General features: G+C 40.5%; 1 protein-coding gene across 1 annotated transcript; it reads left to right on the top strand.

The window, feature by feature from the left end:
* Positions 1 to 228: 228 nt before the first annotated feature.
* Positions 229 to 19,820, top strand: LOC109437594 (zinc finger protein 471-like). Its single transcript, XM_019716931.3, is given in 6 exon segments — positions 229 to 454; positions 6,587 to 6,678; positions 13,845 to 13,971; positions 15,456 to 15,551; positions 17,182 to 17,704; positions 17,706 to 19,820. Coding segments are annotated over 5 exon segments (1,008 nt in total). The 5' UTR covers positions 229 to 454; positions 6,587 to 6,645; the 3' UTR covers positions 17,935 to 19,820.

The following is a 19,820-nucleotide window of genomic DNA, read 5'->3' as shown; positions in this document are numbered from 1 at the left end:
GAGGGGAGAGGAAGGGAAGGGGAGTTCGCATTCTACGCGCTTGCGCACACTCGCGCCCAGCCCCTGCATCCCGGACCACGCCCTTCGAACATTATGACGCATAGGTGCACACACGCACGCTCTGAAGCTATGCTTTTTCCTCCCTCTCGCAACTAAGAACACGCCTCTCTCACCTAAGCCACGCCCAATCCCCCGCCCCCCGCCTCGGGCTCCGCCTACCACGGGAAATGGGGCGCCCGCGCTTTCAGAACTCGGGCGTCGACTGCGGGAGTCCTTAGAGTGAGAGCCGCTGGCTTCGGGGCGGAGCCCGTGGTTCGTTTACGTGATCGCGAGTCGGAGCCCGAGGGTCGGATTGGGCAGGAGAGGTGGGCCGCCCTGATCCGGGCGGGGAGCTCTTCCCTCAGCCTACTGCATTTGCAGAGGCCCGCGCGGCGCGTTTCCCTGCGTCTGCAGGGTGGGTATACTGAGGCCGGGCTCCACAGGGTTCCGTACTGTGGGGCAGCCGGAGCGTGGTGTGTAGGAGGGACCCGGGAGTGAGTGGGAGAGAGCGTGGTGTGTGTGACAGGGAGAGACCTGAGTGTGTTTAGATGAGTGTGTAATGAGAGACCACGGAGTGTGTGAGACCGGTACGTGTGTGTCCGGCACGTGAGGTTTTGTGAGTGTGTGTGTGCCTGAGGGTGAGAGAGACCAGTATGTACTTTGTGTGCGAGAAAGAGCATTTAGAATGTGAGATACCAGAATGTGTGTGTGTGACACTCTAGAGTGTGAGCGAAATCCGTGTCTCTGAAAACCATTCATTGTGTGTGAGAGAGACTGAAATGTGAGACTATCCTGTCTGTGTGTGAGAAAGGGGGCAACACTAACGACATGGTTGTGTGTGTGACATCAAAGTGTGTAACAGATGTAGGCTTGTCAATACAGCCTCTTTGAGGTTTTGGACTGTGCATTTGTGAGTGACACCCGGATAAGAGGCGGTGAGCCGCGTGGGTGTGTGTGATATTTGTGTGTCGCCGTGTTTGTATCCATGGCCTCTCAGAGACCGTGGTGTAGGTGACTGCCTGTGATGTGCCTTCCTTTGGGTGCTTGCGATCATGTCCTCTGTGTGATCAGGAAATATATGGGATCTTGCATTAGTGTTTGTGTGTCACTGTGTATGCTTGTAACTGGCCTTGTGTGGGTAGTGTGTGTGGGGAGACCACTTGGAAGATTGATAGCTTTGGCACTTTCTGCATGCTGCTTTGGAATTGTGTGTGGCGGGAATAAGAATCCTACAGAATTCCCTGCCCTCAGTCCAGGAGTTCCAGTAAGAAGCAAGACGTGGGGTAACTAGAGCTCCTGACTGCAGGACATACCCTCAGTTCTGGGTGACAGAAAGGAAGGGAAACCAAAGGACTGAGGACAGAGGTGAGAGTGAAGGTGGCAGAGTTGGGTGCTAAAGGATTCACTGTCCCAGGGCAAGAGGAAGGCAAAGCCTGTGGAGTTTGGGTAGAAGGACAATAACTCTGGCGTCTGTCTGGTGGAATTTGGGAGTCAGATTTTCGAACAGATTGTGTCAAAGCATGAAGCAGAGATGCATCCACCTCGGGAGAGCATCCATCTTGTGACGGGCCAGCCGCCACGAGTCGATCAGTATCTGAATGGGGGAGTGGGAATGAAATAAAAGACACACACAAATGCTAATGCGGCCGGTCTTCAGTCATGCTGAAGCCCTGAGTTTATTATCTCTAACCAATATATACAGTTTGAGTACGTGCAGTTAAACGAAGAAGATATGCATTATCTCAGCGAAAGTAAATCTTTCCAGCCTCAACTTTACTTTGACATAGAAGATACAAGGTCACTGAAACTCACAAAAGTAAATATCTCAAGGAGACAGAACCTACCAATTGTCCAGAAAGCCCTTAGTCTTCTGTGTCTGGGAACTGGCCGTTTCCACCACATTCCTCAGCAGCCGTTAGGCGCCTCTCAGATAAGGCAGAGACAATGTTATGGGGGCAGAAACCGAGCCAGTCTGCAAGGTTCAGGGTTGCAAGAAACCATGGCTCCCCACATCTCCCCCTTTTTTATTTTATAAAAGCAAAGTCCATCCAGCCAGGATGGCGAGGTGACGGTGCCTGACTTAGGTGTCTCAGGACGCCAGCCTCAACTTACCCGTCTTTGGTACTCATATTTTATTATATAAGCCCTGTCTTAGGTGTTGAAGTGGCTCCCAAGTACTTACCCGTCTTTGGCTAACCCGCCCCTCTAAATGCATGGGGGAGAAAGACTTAAGGCTTCGCCTTAAGCTCAAGCTGATGGATGTCAGCTCGTAAGTCTAACATTTTGTTGATGAAACATCTGATGAGGATGGGGAGTAGGCACAGAACCAAGCAGACACAGATGCTCAATGTAAGAAATATTATAACAGAATGGGTAATATAAGGCATAGAGGGCAAAACACTCCTAAGAACATCAACAAACTCAGAGGCAGCCTGAGCTGCATCAAATTTTAAAGGTTCAGCTTCTCTCATACTTTGAATTTTATCATGAAGCCAGCTTTCTTTTATACACACAGAAACAAGAAGGTTACATAAAGCGGCTGAGGCAGCAAGTACAGATTAGTTACGTTTTCTCAAAGTTTGACACTGACTGTCTTTAGACCTTTTGATATTGTCCCATTCCCAGAATAGCAGGTGTCTGTTTGTTCTTTATGCTTATCGGAGTTCCCCTTAGCGATCCTCCCAAACTCTGCTTGAAGTTACATTTTCTTAACCCTTAATGCTCCAATTCCCTACATATCCCCCTTTTTTATTTTTATTTTTATTTTTTTTATTTTTTAGATCGTGTCTGGCTTAGGTAGTCAGTACAGACATTTTCACTTACCCGTCATTGGATATCAATCATCAAAGCGATCGACTCCTGTCTTAGGTTGTAAAAACGCTTACTGATCATTACCCGTCATTGGCTACCGATCTCCTTTGAGGAAAGCCAGAGACAGCAGTGGCTTTTCCCAGGCAGGGGGAAGGGGAGGCAAGGCTCCTTTTTGGATCTTTTAAGGCAGCTCATTGGGGGTCCCCACTCGGTTTTGTCTGGCTTAGGTTGTATCTCCCGTGAGATATCTTACCCGTCTTTGGCTGTAAACCATCTTTTGGGGACCAGACAGAGAGACATAAGGTGTAAAATATAGAGATAAGCAAAGTTCCTAAAAAGGCACAGTCTTACAGGCTCTTCTTTCCTTAAGGAAAGACATGGGGGGACAGTCGGCTAGGCTGTTGTGTGACTGCATCTCCCCCTTTTTTGTTTTTGAAGCATGAGAAACACAGAACGTGTAGTTATTTCATTTACAGCCTGTCGGAGGGCTATTTGTCCACATCTGAGGACTATGTAAAATAAACAGAACAATAAACAGAATAGCAATATCCCCAGCAAACCCTCTACCCAAAGTCTTTATCCATTTAACAGGGTCTGAAGTGGAAAGTCCTTTTGCAGCTGCGGAAAGTGAGAGCTTTTTCACACCCTAGGGACGTGGATGGGTATCTATAGATGTCTTTTTTTTTTTTTTTGTGGGCTGTTGTTTATGGTATGGTTTAACACCGACCAGGAATTTACAAAGGTTTTTTTTCCGGACCTGGAGAAATACAAGCAAAGCCTCTTCCCCGTGTTATCTCGCGGGGAGAAGTAGGATCAGCTTCCCCACGTAATATTTTAAACAAAGGTTGTAATTCACCGGTTGTCAACCACAACTGAGGTCTAATCCAGTTAATGTCTCCCAGTAGCTTTTGGAAATCATTTAATGTTTTTAAACAATCTCGCCGGATTTGTATTTTTTGAGGCACAATGGCCTGAGGCATTAAACAATATCCCAGATAAGAGTAAGGAGGCACTTGTTGAATTTTTTTTTGGGGGGGCTATAACCAGCCCATAATTGTGGAGCTTTTTCTTTTTTTTTTTTTTTTTTTTTTTTTTTTTAAATGAGCAAAAGCAGCAAGCAACTTTGGTTCACAAGAGTGGGCATGAAGTATGTCATCCATGTAGTGGATGATGTAAATATCTGAAAATGTCCTTTAGGTAGGTTTTATTGCAGCTGACACAAATTTTTGACATAATGTAGGGCTACTAGCCATTTCTTGAGGTAGCACTAGCCAATGATATCTCTTAAAAGGTTTTTGTAAATTAACAGAAGGAACACTGAAAGCAAACCTAGGGCAGTCATCAGGATTTAAAGGTAGAGTATAAAAACAATCTTTCAAGTCCAAAACAATTTTATATGTGTTTTTTGGTATGGCTGCAGGACAGGGCAAGCCTGGCTGTAAGGCTCCCATTAATTCCATGGTTTTATTAACTTTTTGTAAATCTTGTAATAATCTCCACTTACCAGATTTTTTTTTTTTTTTTTTTTTAATAACAAATATGGGAGAATTCCCGGGAGAATTGGAGGAAGCAATGTGTCCCTTTTAAAGTTGGTCCTGTACTAGCAGCTTGTAAAATCTTTTGTAGGGGGGACCTTTGATCTTTTACACCTGATAATTGTCTCATTGTCACAGGGGCTACAACAGGGGCCTCAGGCTGTGGATCTAGCCCTGCAACTACACTTGGAGGAGAGCTTAATTGTAACCTAGGCTTCTATTTTGATTGAGATTTTAATAAAGGCCCAGTCTGTTGAGCCTGGACTAATTGCATTTGAACAGAGAGGGAAGTGAGTGCAGCTTGTAATCTTTGCACCTCTGCTTCCAAGGGGGATCTTTACCCCGAGGATTCCATTGATTTCTAAAAGGAATCTGGGGACTCCGAGGACAATTTCCTCCATCCACAGCAACTTTAAGCTCAATCAGCTGTCCCTGAATCTTTTTTTAGCTGATCTGCAAAAGAAAGTGTAGTGCCTGCAGGTTGTCTGCCTTCTTGAGCCATAGCCACCAAAGGAGGGTATTTGTCCCTATTATATTTGGCTGCTTCATCCTCTAAGTCTTCCTGATCCTGAGGGTCTAAATCTTTCCAGTCCTCGACCGGAGGTTCCTGATAAATAGGCTCTGTATCTTTAAAAAGTTCTTCTGTGGGTTTGGCTTCCTCCCCCTTTTCTCTCTCTGCCAGAGAAGCGGCAGATGAAAGAATTTCTTTATTGCCAGCTTGTTTCACTTTCTCTAGTTTACAGCTCTTACGCCTGAGATCTAAACAATCTCTAATCAAGGTCCACAACCCGAATGTTTCTACAGGGATCTGCTGAGGTCCGTGGGCAGCATAATAATCTTGTAGCTGCTCTCCCACTTTCTCCCAAGTTTCCAGACTGACAGTGCCTTTTTCTGGAAACCATGGACAAACTTCTTTTACAAATTCTAAAAACTTATCTAACTGTTCTCTGCTCACCCGACTGCCACGGGCGGCAAGCAATTTCTTAAGTCCTCTAACATACAGGTCCTTGCTGCTAGCGTGACCCATCCTTCACCCTAACTCGGCCCTTCAATCAACAAGGAAAACACTCTGATGCCCGTCTGGCCGTGCCCCTCGCGGAGCTAAATCTGTCTTGGCTAAGGCGCTTCGGTATAATCCCCCGAACAGGTGGACAGAAGTCCAGTCGCCGTTATGCCGTATGACAGAACCGGAACCGCAGATTAGGGCCCAAGCAAGCTCCGTGACAAGAAGTCGTGGAACTATCACTCACTCACACATTCATTCGACCGAGGGGTATTGTGCCTTACTCACCGCGCATCCACTGAAATTAGCTCTCTACGAGCTGGGCCCTTGCCACGCGGTGTTCCTCACTGTTATCCCCCGTATTCAGGTCCCTGTTCGGGCGCCAAGTGTGACGGGCCAGCCGCCACGAGTCGATCAGTACCTGAATGGGGGAGTGGGAATGAAATAAAAGACACACACAAATGCTAATGCGGCCGGTCTTCAGTCATGCTGAAGCCCTGAGTTTATTATCTCTAACCAATATATACAGTTTGAGTACGTGCAGTTAAACGAAGAAGATATGCATTATCTCAGCGAAAGTAAATCTTTCCAGCCTCAGCTTTACTTTGACATAGAAGATACAAGGTCACTGAAACTCACAAAAGTAAATATCTCAAGGAGACAGAACCTACCAATTGTCCAGAAAGCCCTTAGTCTTCTGTGTCTGGGAACTGGCCGTTTCCACCACATTCCTCAGCAGCCGTTAGGCGCCTCTCAGATAAGGCAGAGACAATGTTATGGGGGCAGAAACCGAGCCAGTCTGCAAGGTTCAGGGTTGCAAGAAACCATGGCTCCCCACACCATCTCGACCTGCATATTAGAGGAAATCATAATAACTGTTTCATAGGATTATTTCAAAAATAAAGATTATAATCTATGCAGAGTATCTAGAACATCTCTTATTATTTTTATTTGTAGTAAAACCAAAGAATGGGAAGGCAACTTCTGGGGGGGGGGGACATTAAATTTTGGACCTCAAACATAAGAGAAACTGTTATGAATTAGACCCCCTCAACAGCCATAGGTTGCCTGTAATCTCCCAGTTAGTGTGCAGGGGGAGCAAAGAAAGCTGGGAGGAAGAAGGGGAAGATACGTTTTAGACTGGTGCCTGGGAGTGTAGGGAAGGCCTCATGGCTCACTATCCTTTCTCTTCTTCCAGCTTTGCCCTCCCAGGACCCTGCTGTTCTCTAAGAAAGAAACCAGGAAAAGAAGGTGAACATGACTGTTGAACTAGTGAAAACCATAGCAGAGGTTAGTTGTAGTTTCCTTTCTCCTCCATGAAAGGCAGTTTCACTGTTTAGAACTTGGTAATGCTTCTTTTCTTTTGAAAATTCCCTGATGAACAGTCTTGTCCAAGGGCCTGGTGACCACTTCTCCCAGAGGGCCCCGTAATGGATAAGTAAAACTGAGTATAATGAAGCATAGAGCCCCTATTCTGTCCACCTCATACGTTTTAATTCAGTGTTGACACTTGCGAAAAGTTTCTGTTGTACTGAATGGAGGTACCTCAGTGCCAGTGAGCTGGGTTCCAAGTTAAGTACGCATCATATAGCCCTCTCCTATTTATAGAGTGCATCAGAACCATCCCTCTAGGTGGATTTTGTCCCAGTCTTTATTTTCTTAAATTCTGAAACATTTTTCTTAATGTTCTGTGTATGAATTCCCAGCCTCATTTGTTTACCTAAAATATCCTACTTAATTTTTACAAATTTGAAATAAGTGATATGTGCACATAGTACAAAATTTAAGTCTGAAGTTCTCCCTCTTGTCTCCCATTTCTTCTCTTAATAGACAGTAAATAGTCTTAGCTGCTTCTATTTTATTCAGGGCTATTCTGTATATAGATAGATACTCTTGTCCCTTCGTAGTCGGTGTTTTTTGTGTCCCTTTTAAGAAATCTTTGTCTACATCTAGGGTATGTAGATATTCTATTTTTCACCTAGCAGTTAGGTTTCTGATAAATTTAGAGTTGACTTTTGTGATTTTTTTTTTCTATGAGGGTAAGGCTCAAAATTACATTAAATTTTTGCATTAATTTTAATTTAAATTATTTAAAAATTAATAATTAAATTAATTTTAATTTAATTATTATTAAATGTTTACCCTGTTATGATAAGGGAGACAGACGCTCACTTTTTTTCCAGTTGCCTGTCCAGTTGACTCAGTAGTATTTACCGAATAATCCACCTCTTTCTCACTGGTTTGGATTGGCAGCTATATCTTACACTGAATTCCTGCATATGCGTATATTTGATTTTGTTGCTGGGCTACGTACATTTTACTTGTTCTTAACCTTGTAATAGAAAAATATATCATTTGCAGAACCTTGAATATAAAAGGAGCCCTGAATTTTCCCAATGAGAAGTTTTGGGAAGTTTCAGGTATTTTGTAGAACATTTCCACTTTCTTTAAAATGAGGATCATCAATGCCCACTTATTATTTATTTTAATTACTTTATATTAAAATCACATAGTAAATTAATTTTAAAACACTGCTTTTTGCTTCATCTGTCAGTTAATTAGGTATCAAAAAGATTTACGTGCATTTTGGGCATCTGCCTTTCTCAGCGTCAGAACCTCTTTATGAATCATTTTCCAGAAATACAGAACTTTGAGAGTTTGGATGTATGATGTTGTTATTGACATTGTATTAGAAATCACAAGCACCAATTAGCATACCATTAGGATATTTTCTCCTCATTTGTTCTATAGGAATAAGTCAGGGATCTCTATAATATTATTATCACTTAACTGTCTCAGCTGTTATTTAACTTCATACACCTGAATAATATGTTTGGAACATTAGTCCTTGATTTAGTTTTCAATATTATTTATGCACCTACTAATATGGATGATAAAGATGTGGTCCATTAACAACCCCAAATACACACACACACACACACACTCTTGTCAACCTTCAAACGTTATTTTATTACTCTTTTAAGTCAATGTTCAGGATAGGTTGGTGTTTTTCATCAGTTTGGGGAATTGCTCAATCACTAATATTTTTAAATATTAGCTCTGACCCTTTCTCTTCTCTCCTTCAAAATTATAATTATATAAATGCTAGATCTTTTCCACTCTGTTTTATGTGTTACTTATGCTTTAGTTTTCTTCAACTCTCTAATCTGCTGTTAAATCCATCATTGAATTCTAAACTTCCATGGTTGCATTTTTAGTTCTAGAATGTGTATTTAATTATTTTATACAATTCCCATTTTCTGCCTAAAGTCACCATCTTTCCTTTTAATTCCTTAAAAATATTCATCGTAATTATTTTGACATGTTGTCAGATAATTCCATTATCTGGATCTCCGGTGAGTTTCTTTTTATTTTCTCATTTTTTTCCTCTTCATTTTGTCTTATGTGCTTCATTACTTTGGGTTAAGTGCTAGACTTTCCATATTAAAAAATCTTAGAGATAATATGAAGCTGTGATGTCGTCCTCTTTTTGTTTTCTTTTTGTTGTTGTTGTTGTTTGTTTGTTTTTAAGGAGGGCGCAGCTCACAGTGGCCCATGCAGGGATTGAACTGGCAACCTTGGTGCTACCAGCACCATGCTCTAAACAACTGAGCTAACCGGCCTCTTCCTCTTGATAGGGTTTACTTTTTTAAAATAAATTTTTAAAAATAAACTTTATTTTGTATAACAGTTTTATATTGACAGTAAAATTTCAAAGGTAGTATAGAGAGCACCCATATACACCACACATAGCTTCCCATTATTAACATCTTACATTAGTATGGGACATTTGTTACAATTAATGAACCAACATTGATTCCTTATTATTAACTAAAGTCCATGCTGTTCAGATTTCCTTAGTTTTTATTTAATGTCATTTTCCTGTTCCAGAGTCCTATCCAGGATATCATATGGCATTTAATAATTTTGTCTCGCAAGGCTCCTCTTGGCTATGACAGCATCGCATACTTTCCTCCCTTTTGGTGATCAGATCAGTTTTGAGGGTTACTCATGTATTTTGTAGAATAGTTCTCAAATATTTTGTAGAACATTTCTCAAATCTGATGTTTTCTTCATGATTAGACTGGAGTAATGTGTTTTTGGAAGGATGATCACGGAGGTAAAGTTGCCTTTTTATCATATCCTATCAAAAGTACATACCATCAACATGACTTTTTACTGATTGAGATAGTGTTTGTCAGGTTTCTCCACTGTAAGGTGCCACGGCCTGCGCAGGCAGGAGGGCTCGGCCTGAGGGGGAAGGGCGAGGAGATAGAAAAAAGACACAAGACACAGGAAAGCTGGGATCGGGAGGTCCACCGTCCACAGATGGCGGAGCAGTGGCGCAGTCTTTATTTCACACACAATTTTTATACAGTCTTAGAATAGTTATCTATACAAACAAGTATTAGCAGAACAAGCAGGTATTATTACAATGTTTTGTTCTGTGTATTGGCCAGTTTGTATGTCTGTGACTGCATTAGTGTTATCTTGTACTTTCTGGGAAGATTGCTGAGGCGAGGCTTCCCATGGGAATGACCTTGCAGCTCCAAGGCCCTTGTCAACTTACAGCCCGCTCCCTACAATAAGGTTACTTCTTTTTTCTTTTACCTTTCCATACTGTACCCTTTGGAAGAAAGTCACTACACACAAGCCACACCTAAGGAGTGGGAAGTTATGTTCTACCTCAAGGGTGGAGTTTCTAACTAACTCATTTGAAATTCTTCTGTATGAGAGATTTATCTCTTTCCCCCATTTATTTATTCTGTTATTTATGTGTATCATATGGACGGATGCACATTTATTTATACCTCAGGTTATAACTCAGCGTTACTCAGCCATCTCTCTACAGTGGAGAGGGTTAACTTTTGCTGCAGGCAGACAGCTATGGTAGAACAAATCTTAAGGCAATCAAGAGCTGAAATGATTAGAGGCTGGGCCTCCCTCCTTGTAAAGGCTGGCTTATTTCTGGTTCACCATTAACTCAGGGGTTTAGTCCTTCCTTTGGGTTCTCAACCAAAAGCCTGGGATATTTAACAGGATCTACCTTTGTCAGATTATAGAATTTGTAAACACTCTAGATTAACATTTATTGCTGCTGTCCTTCCTCAAAAGACCTCAATTAGTCAGCTGTGAGAGTTCCATCTACTTGTGCTATGAACCCTGGCTTTCTTCCAGCATGGGAGACCTTGGAAATAATCCACGGTATAAAACACATTTGGGGAAATCTCTGCCTCGTATCTGGGTACTAGTGATATTTTATAATGTGGAAGAACCGACACCTAATACTCTCTCTGTCGTGTGGGAGACCCTGCTCGCTGTGCCATTTGTCGTGCGGGGTGGCCTGCGGGATCTCTGGTCCCGCTCCCCACATAAGAACGCAGGATATGGTGAGGCCAAAAAGGAACACCCACGGAGCCATAGGTAGGGGAGTCATACCACTAGGGTCTCACTGGAGGCTGGGTTCACCAGACGTGCGACCTGCTGTCCGTTTTTCTGCCAACCGACCGACGACTATCCTCCACTCTCCTCGACTCTGCTCCTCCGCTCTCCTCCGCTCTCCTCCGCTCTCCTCCGCTCTCCTCCGCTCTCCTCCGCTCTCCTCCGCTCTCCTCCGCTCTCCTCCGCTCTCCTCCGCTCTCCTCCGCTCTCCTCCGCTCTCCTCCGCAGCTGCAGCAGTTATATCAGCGGCTAATTGGCTAACTGGCTACAGCTGATGGCCATCTACTACCAGAGCCAGCACCTTTCCACATGAGGCTGAGAGCCTGTAAACTACTTTCTGGGGCTCTGTCCCCACACTGTCATTACTCATCTTTCCAGGAGTCTCCTGTCTTTTCTTATAAATTTCCTTTTCCGGCAAACTTTAGAATCAGGCAGTTTTTAAGCCCCATTAATTATTTTAAACTGGGATTTATGTATTCAGCAAATACTTTTTAAGGGCCTGGTCCGTGCCAGGTGTTTTTTAGATTCTGAGGCTGCAGTGAAGAACAAAGGAAAGGGCCTGCCCTTGTGGAGCTTACCTTCTAGAGGGGAAATAGACATAAAGAAATTAATTGGTTTACATCAAATTGTGAAAAGTGAAGTGGAAAGAGATAAAATAGGGTAAGTGGGAGAGGGAGTGCTGGGTAAGGGGAGGTTTGGATTTTATTGTTTATAGGGTGATTATGGAAGGCCTGTCTGACATTTGAGCAGAGATCTAAAGAAAATAAGATAGCGAGTACATGAATATCGGCAAGAAACTTGTTGTAAAAGTGGAAACAGGATGTGCAGGGTCAATCATGAATGTCTCTTCTGTGTTCAGGAAGAGCAAGGACAGAGCCAGTAGGAGAGATAGTAGAAGTCATGAGTGGCCGATATTTTGAATCTCAAGGCCATTATAAAGATGTGGGCTATTGTGTGAGTTGGGGAGATTTCAAGCAGAAATGAAACATGAGGATTCCTCTGGCTGCTGTGTTGAAAATAGACTATTAGGGAAGCAAGGAAAGAAGTAGGAAGACATGTTGTAATAATCCACATAAGAGGTAATGATGGGTCAGGATGGAATCCATTAAATTTATAGATTAATGTAAGAATTGAAAGCTTGAATCTTCTTACATTAGAATAAAAAACGAGTATGTATTTACATTTATTCAAATCTATGTGTTGCTAAATAGTGTGTTTTCCACCTGTCTTTGTCTTGTTTTACTGCCTTTAAGAAAATTCTACAGTTGTCTTATCACAGATTTGATACTTTTTCTATTAAATATAAGTGTTTTAAAGAGATACATCATATTCAAAATGGGATATTTTCCCATTTTCCTCTCTAGTGCATGTTGTTAGAAAAGGAAAAAAAATTATTAATGTGTCTCTTACACCCAGGTACCTTTCTAAAAATTTACTTTTAAAATTTAAAATTTTTAAATTTAAATATTTCCTTAAAAAATTTTTTTTGAGTAAAGTTTTTTGTTTGAATAGCTTATATTTGTATTTTAACTAGTTTCCTTGGGTAGGGAACACTTGTTAGACAGTGTCAGGGCATAATAGTCACATAGACTTCAATGTGAATACTCTCTGGAATTGTGGGACTCGATGACCCTGTTTTAGCTCTCTGTTCATATGATTGCAGGAAAGAGATAGTTAACTAATATTTTTCTAATATTTAATGGATTATATGTTATTATTTTTGTTTTGTGGATTTCTCTAGAGTGTAGGGAGTCTAAAACAATATTAAATACACTTGGCTGTTGAATAGTAATGCCTCCTATTCATCACTTTCTAGATAATTTGTAATAGTAGGTTTCTTCTTAAAAAACAACTTTATTGAGGTATCATTTACATACCATAAAGTTTAACATTTGAAGTGTACAATTCCATGATTTTAGTAAATTTACTGAGTTGTGTAACCATCATTATAATGCAATTTTAGATCATTTTCATCACCTTAGTAACATTCCTCGTGCCCATTTACAGTTAATTCCTGTTCCCATCTCTACCCCTAGGCCACCACTAACTACTTTCTGTCTTAGATTTGACTTTCCTGGATATTTTATACAAATGGAATCATACAGTATGTAGTCCTTTGCATCTGGCTTTTTTCACTTAGTTTTACATTTTTGAGTTTACATGTTGCATCCATGTTGCAACATGTATTAACATTTCATTCCTTTTTATTGCTAATTGTATTTCATTGAAAGGTGTACCATATTTTGTTTATCTCTTCATCAGTTGATGGACATTTGGGTTGATTGCACTTTTTGGCAATCATGAATAATGCCACTGTCTACATTTAATGTAAATCTTTATTTGGACATATTTTCATTTCTCATGGGCAGATTAACCTAGGAGTAGAATTGCTGGGTCATATGCTAAATTCACATTTAACTCTTTTAAGAAACCGCCAGACTGTTTCTCAAAGTGGCTGTGCCATTTTACATTCTTAGCAGCAGCGTGTGAGGGCTGGATGGGTGATAGTCTGATGCTGGGTGATTCCTCATGTTGCTTTCCAGTTTACTCTGGTATAGCTGGGCATGCTAGTTCTTAATGGCAGGGCATAAGAAATTGCATTCTAAATATATTCATTATTTGTTGTGTAAGAAAAAGAACCACTTATATCAGTTTAGTGCTTGTCCCACCTGAACACTAAATCCCGTAGTGTACCATTTGCAAAATATCAATTTAGATATTCTTTTTTGTTGTTTTGAGGATTCAACCATAGGTATAGGTCCTGCCTTGAAGCCCTGGTTTACTGCCCTGTGGCCACCTGTCCATATTTCCCCATAATGAGAAATGGATTAGTACAACTGTATACAATACAATTTAACACTTCAGTAAGTACCATGTTAGGTTGGAGCTTGTGTTTAAGGTTTCTCTTCTCCAAGGGCTATTTCTAACATAATGTAGGGACAATATAACACTTCAGCTTGGACTTGTGTAGACATGAACATTAGTTAATCAACAATGTATTTGTGGCATTTCAGGACTTCGTGACATTCAAGGATGTGGCAATAGACTTTTCCCAGGAGGAATGGGACTGGCTGAACCCTGCTCAGAGGAGTCTATACAGGAGTGTGATGCTGGAGAACTGTCAGAGTCTGGTATCGGTTGGTGAGGATCTTTTCTCCTCCGCAAATTCAGAATCTACCCTTAGGGACTCTTTACTTTTCTATTTATTCTGAAAACTTTTTTTGTGTGTGTGTGTGTAAGTCAGAATAGAATCAGGAAACAAAATGGATATTTAGGGATTGATGGAAATTACAGATTTATTCAATAAATTTGACATGTATCAAATATTCCACGGTGTGCTTTTTAGGCAGTTGGGAACACAGGCCATGAAGTGACTCTTACTGGTCCGTTGTGCTTCCCTACAGTATTGTTATGACCAGGAGGCAGTAAGAAGGTTCACCAAAGATATAGCTGGATGATTATAAATTCAGAATATCACTTTCAAAATTTGTATCTTTTTATTAACATGCAATAAGTGAACTGTTGAAGTACAAACGATGAAAATGGCTTCAGATGTTATTAGGGAAACTAACATGGACCCTTGTCTGATGTAGGACCATTTCACTGGGTAGACTAGCTTTCTGTTCTCCAGAGGATCCTTTTATCCTGCTTATGGTTCACTGAGCTTCTGAAACTAAATTTATAGCTATCATTAAATTTCAGAACTTTTTGGCCATTATTTTTTCAAATATTTTTTGTGTTCTCTCTTTTCTCCTTCTGGGACCTCAATTACAAATATGTTAAAACCTGTGATATTGTACCCTAGGTAACTAAGGATCTGTTTACTTTTCAAAATCTTTTTTCTCTGTTTTTCAGATTATATAACTTCTATTGATTTATATTCAACGTCATTTTTTCCTTGTCTTCTTCAATGTCTTGTTAAGTCCATCTAGTAAATTTTCAAATTGCAGATACTGTAAGTTTCAACTCTAGACATTTCACTTTGCCCTTTCGTAATTTCTATTTTTCTGCTGAGATATTACAAGTACATATTTTTTACATTATTCAATATAGCTACAATAGCTGTTTTAAAATCCTGGTTTACTAATTCTAACATCTGTTTTATCACAGGTTGGCTTTCTATTGATTGCCTTTTCTTCTGAGTATGATTCACTTTTTCCTCTTCTGATAGTTACTAATTTGGATTTTATCCTGGATACTATAAATAATACATTGTAGAGACTCTGGATTCTGTTACATTCATCTGGATAGTATTGACTTTTTTTTTAAAGCAGTTAATTAACTTGACTCAAATTCCAAATTCTGTCTCCAGGGACCCAGTATGATAGTCATTTACTGCTATCAGATGATCCTCTGAAGATGCTGGGCTAAATTTCTACCCCTGGACCCTTAGAAAATTGTCTAACTTTTAGAGTTAACTGATGGCAGTCCCACTAAATTATGTCAGAAGTTTTGTCAGATGTCCTTAAAATGTTCTGTACCCCTTGATCTAATCATTCCTGTTACATTATTCCATCAGAGTTAAGGGACTGGCTTAGAGTGTGAAATACCCAAAACATGGCCAATTTTCATGGTTTTGTTGTTGTTGTTGTTATTGTTTGTTTATTTTTTTGTTTTGCGTGCAGGACTTTGCATCTCTAAGCCATGTGTGATCTCCTTATTGGAGCAAGGGAAGGAGCCTTGGGAGATGAAGAGTGAGATGACAGGAAGCATATTCTCAGGTGAGTGTAGTAGAACCAGGTAAGGGGATCCTTTCCAGGTAATAGCTCAGCCATTTTCAAAGGTGATCCTCCTCACTTACACCTCTTAGACGTCTCCTCAAGCCTTCCATGCCTGGGGGGAAAGCTGAAATGCTGCTGCTTACCTTGGGCTTTCCAAGTATCTTCTCTTCTACTTAACCCTCAACAAATAACTCACTTTGCAAAAATCTTTATCCAGCTCCGTTCCATCCCCTCTTTCCTTTTGCCATACAGACTTATATAAGCTTCTTGGTTTCTTAACTCTTTCTTAATAAAACATTAGGTGCTGCTTGCAATTTTAATATACTCTGCTGTTTTAAATCTTTGGTTTCCTGTTACAAATAAGAAAAATCCAAATTCTACCAGTCCCTCTGTGATCCATGACTTTCTACTTCTCCAGCCGTATCCTTATTCACTTTTTAGCTTTTTCACTATAGTTTAGTCTAGAGTTTTCTAAACTATGCAAGGTACTCAGGTATGCTTCAAGTATGTTACAGGTATGTTAAGATATGAGTCTGTTAGCCGTGGAGACCAAATGGGTCCAGTGTTCATGGCAGGCACATTTATTCCTTTTTCAAGATTTATAGTGTGGCTCATAAGGCAAGAAAGGTACTTATGGGGCAGGAAATAAAAACGAGGTTAATAATAGTGATGCCAACCCTCATATTACTATAAAAGTAGTTTCTTCAAAAGCACACATGGCAAAATCCCCTTAAGATCTGCCCTGAGAAGTGATACTTTCCTGGGCTGGTGAAAGTAAGATGATGAAGGAAAAAGTTCCTTATATGCAGCCTCAAGTTCTGAGATCTTTGATAAATGTAGAGTTCACTATATGGAAGCACATGGAGATGGTTCACAGAGATACTATTTTCTGACTATGAAAAGAGAAATCTAAGATCTCACCTAACCTCCAAGGGAAGTCACAAAGCATAAAGAATTGTAGTTGCTGGGAATCTGTAGAGATCTTTGAGCAGCAGTATGGATGCTATTGCTGTGATAATATTGGTATTTAAACAGTTAACTGAACTGTTACGCAAATCAATTAGAAGTGGGACAGAATAGAGGAAGGGAGCTTAATTTATAGTTAAGCTTAATTTATAGTTAGTTAATACAGGCATAATATATTTCCTTGCAGACTACTTCTCTAGGATTCTATGTTTTAATTTTCTTTTATTTATTTATTTATTGGGGAATGTTGGGGAACAGTGTGTTTTTCCAGGACCCATCAGCTCCAAGTCAAGTCGTTGTCCTTCAATCTGGTTGTGGAGGGTGTAGCTCAGTTCCGAGTCCAGTCGCTGTTTTCAATCTTAGTTGCAGGGGGTGCAACCCACCACCCCATGCAGGAATTGAACTAGCAACCTTGTTGTTGAGAGCTCATGCTCTAACCAACTGAGCCCTCCAGCAGCTCCTGTTTTAATTTTCTTAGTCACCTATTCCATCTTACTGTATGAGTTCTCATTCTTCGGGAGTCTTGTTACAGTTCTTCAGTTGACATGCCTATACATAATAGATTTTATGGGGATTCATTATTTTTTAATCCCCTTTTCCATGTTAAATGTTTCTTTTGTTATAGCCCAAGAAAGGAAACATTTGCTTTTTTGATATCTTTCAGACTGGGAATCTAGAAATGATACACAAAAATTATCTCTGAAGCCATTTATATATGATGATATGTTAATGGAGAAAATTACAAGCTATGGACTTGAGCGTTCCACTTTCAGAGAAAATTGGAAACGTGAAGATCTTTGTGAAAGGCAGCTGGTAAGTCAAGAGACATTTATCAGGCAAGAAACACTCACTCATAAAGAAACCCTTACTAAAGAAATAGACCACAAAAATAACAAATCTGGGAAATTTGTCTATCTAGACAATGCAGGAGAGAATGTCTATAATCACAAGCCTGATAAAATGAGCTTTTCCAAAAATTCTGTGGTGAGAAAACACAGGAGAATCTATGGAGGAAATAAACTTTTTAAATGTAATGAATGTGAGAAAACCTTCACCCAAAGGTCATCTCTTACTGTTCATCAGAGAATTCATACTGGTGAAAAGCCGTATGAATGTAAAGAATGTGGGAAAACCTTCAACCAGAGTCAGCACCTAGCTCCACATCACCGAATACATACTGGAGAGAAACTATGAATGTAAAGACTGTGGGAAAGCCTTCAGCCAAAACGTACACCTTATTCAACATCAAAGAATTCATACTGGAGAAAAACCATATAAATGTAAGGAATGTATAAAAGCCTTCAGCCAACCTGCACACCTTGCTCAGCATCAGAGAATTCATACTGGAGAAAAGCCCTATGAATGTAAGGAATGTAGAAAGGCCTTCAGCAATGGCTCGTCCTTTGCTCGACATTAAAGATGTCACACTGGCAAAAGACCCTATGAATGTATTGAGTGTGAGAAAGCCTTCAGGCAGAACACATCTCTTATTCGTCACTGGAGATATTATCATACTGGAGAGAAACCCTTTGATTGCACCGAATGTGGGAAAGCCTTCAGTGATCACATAGGACTTAATCAACATAGGAGAATCCATACTGGAGAGAAACCCTACAAATGTAGCATGTGTGGAAAAACCAGCTACGGCTCATCCCTTGTTGTACATCTGAGAATTCACACAGGAGAGAAGCTTTATGAATGTGATATCTGTGGAAAAGCCTTTAGCCATCATGCTTCACTCATTCAACATCAATGAGTGCATTCTGGAGAGAAACCTTATGAATGTAAGGAGTGTGGGAAAGGCTTCAGGCAGAGTACACACCTTGCTAATCATCTGAGAATTCATACTGGCAAGAAACCCTATGAGTGTAGGGAGTGTGGGAGAGCTTTTAGCATCAGTTCACAGCTGGCCACTCATCAGATAATTCAAGCTGGAAAGAAACCTTATGAATGCAGGGAATGCAGTAAATCCTTCAACCAGAGTGCACACCTTGCACAACATCATAAAATTCATACTGGAGAGAAACCTTATGAGTGTAAGGAATGTGGGAAAGCCTTCAGCCAGGCAACCTGCATCATTCAACATCACAGAGTTCATACTGGAGAGAAACCTCATAAATGTGCTGAATGTGGGAAGGCCTTTGGTGATAGTTCATCCCGTGCTCAGCACTGGAGACTTCACACAGGCCAAAGGCCTTATGAATGTGTTGACTGTGAGAAGGCATTTAGGACAAAAGCATCCCTTATTTGTCATCAAAGATGTCACACTGGGGAGAAACCTTATGAGTGTAGTGCATGTGACAAAGCCTTTAGCCATCGTCAATCCCTTACTGTTCGTCAGAGAATCCATTCTGGGGGAAAACCATGTGAATGTAAGGAATGTAGAAAAACCTTTAGCCAGATTGGGCACCTTAATCTACATAGAAGAATTCATACTGGAGAGAGGTCTTCTGAATGTAAGGAGTGTGGCAATGTGTTCAGACAAAGTGCACACCTTGCTCATCATCAAAAAATTCATGCTGCAGAGTCAGCTCGAGCACCCAGCTCTTCCTCACCCCCTGTTTCACCAAGGCCTGTGGATATATCTGCTGAGTATTTTTGGAATTCATCCCCTTTCAATTCTCATTGCCCTCACTCACAGCACATTCCTTTCACCTGGACTATTCCAATTGTGTAAGAATCGGTTCCCTTGCACCATCTTTTGTCCCTTTCAAGTTCATTCTTCACACTGCTGCCACAGTGGTCTTTAAAAAAAAAGTAACTATATTACTCTCCTCTTAAACCCTGTTATGAAATGTTAAACTAGTTGATGCACATAAGTACTTAGCATAGTGCCTGACTCTAAGTGCTTGTTTAATGTTAGGTCAGTATTCTTCAGTCTTTTTAAACATTATTTTTGAATAGTAAACTCTGGAAAGCAGTATATCAGTGCTAGGACAGCATAATTTTGGAACTGAAAAATCTTACGGGGGATGATGAGGATTAGCATTAGTATGTTTAAAGCTTAACGTTATAACAAAGTAATATAGTAGCTTTCTCATGACTCTGACACCGTGTTCCTTTGTTGGTAAGGAAATTCAGTATGACTTGATGCATAGAATATGTTTTTGGTTGTGTCTGGAACTCTCAATAGGACTAGAAAAAATGAATTCGAACTTGCTGAGAAGAATGTAAGATGCTATTTAGTCAAGGAAAAAAAATAAACATTACTGTGTTTCTCTGAAAATAAGACCTAGCTGGAAAATCAGCTCTAATGCACCTTTTGGAGCAAAAATTAATGTAAGATCCAGTCTTATTTTACTA

The sequence above is a fragment of the Rhinolophus sinicus genome, chromosome 8, assembly GCF_057876585.1.
Source record: "Rhinolophus sinicus isolate RSI-liver-muscle chromosome 8, RSI-T2T, whole genome shotgun sequence".
NCBI classification, from domain to species: Eukaryota; Metazoa; Chordata; class Mammalia; order Chiroptera; family Rhinolophidae; genus Rhinolophus; species Rhinolophus sinicus.
Note: the sequence above shows the minus strand (reverse complement) of the source record. Positions and strands in the feature narration are given on the sequence as shown.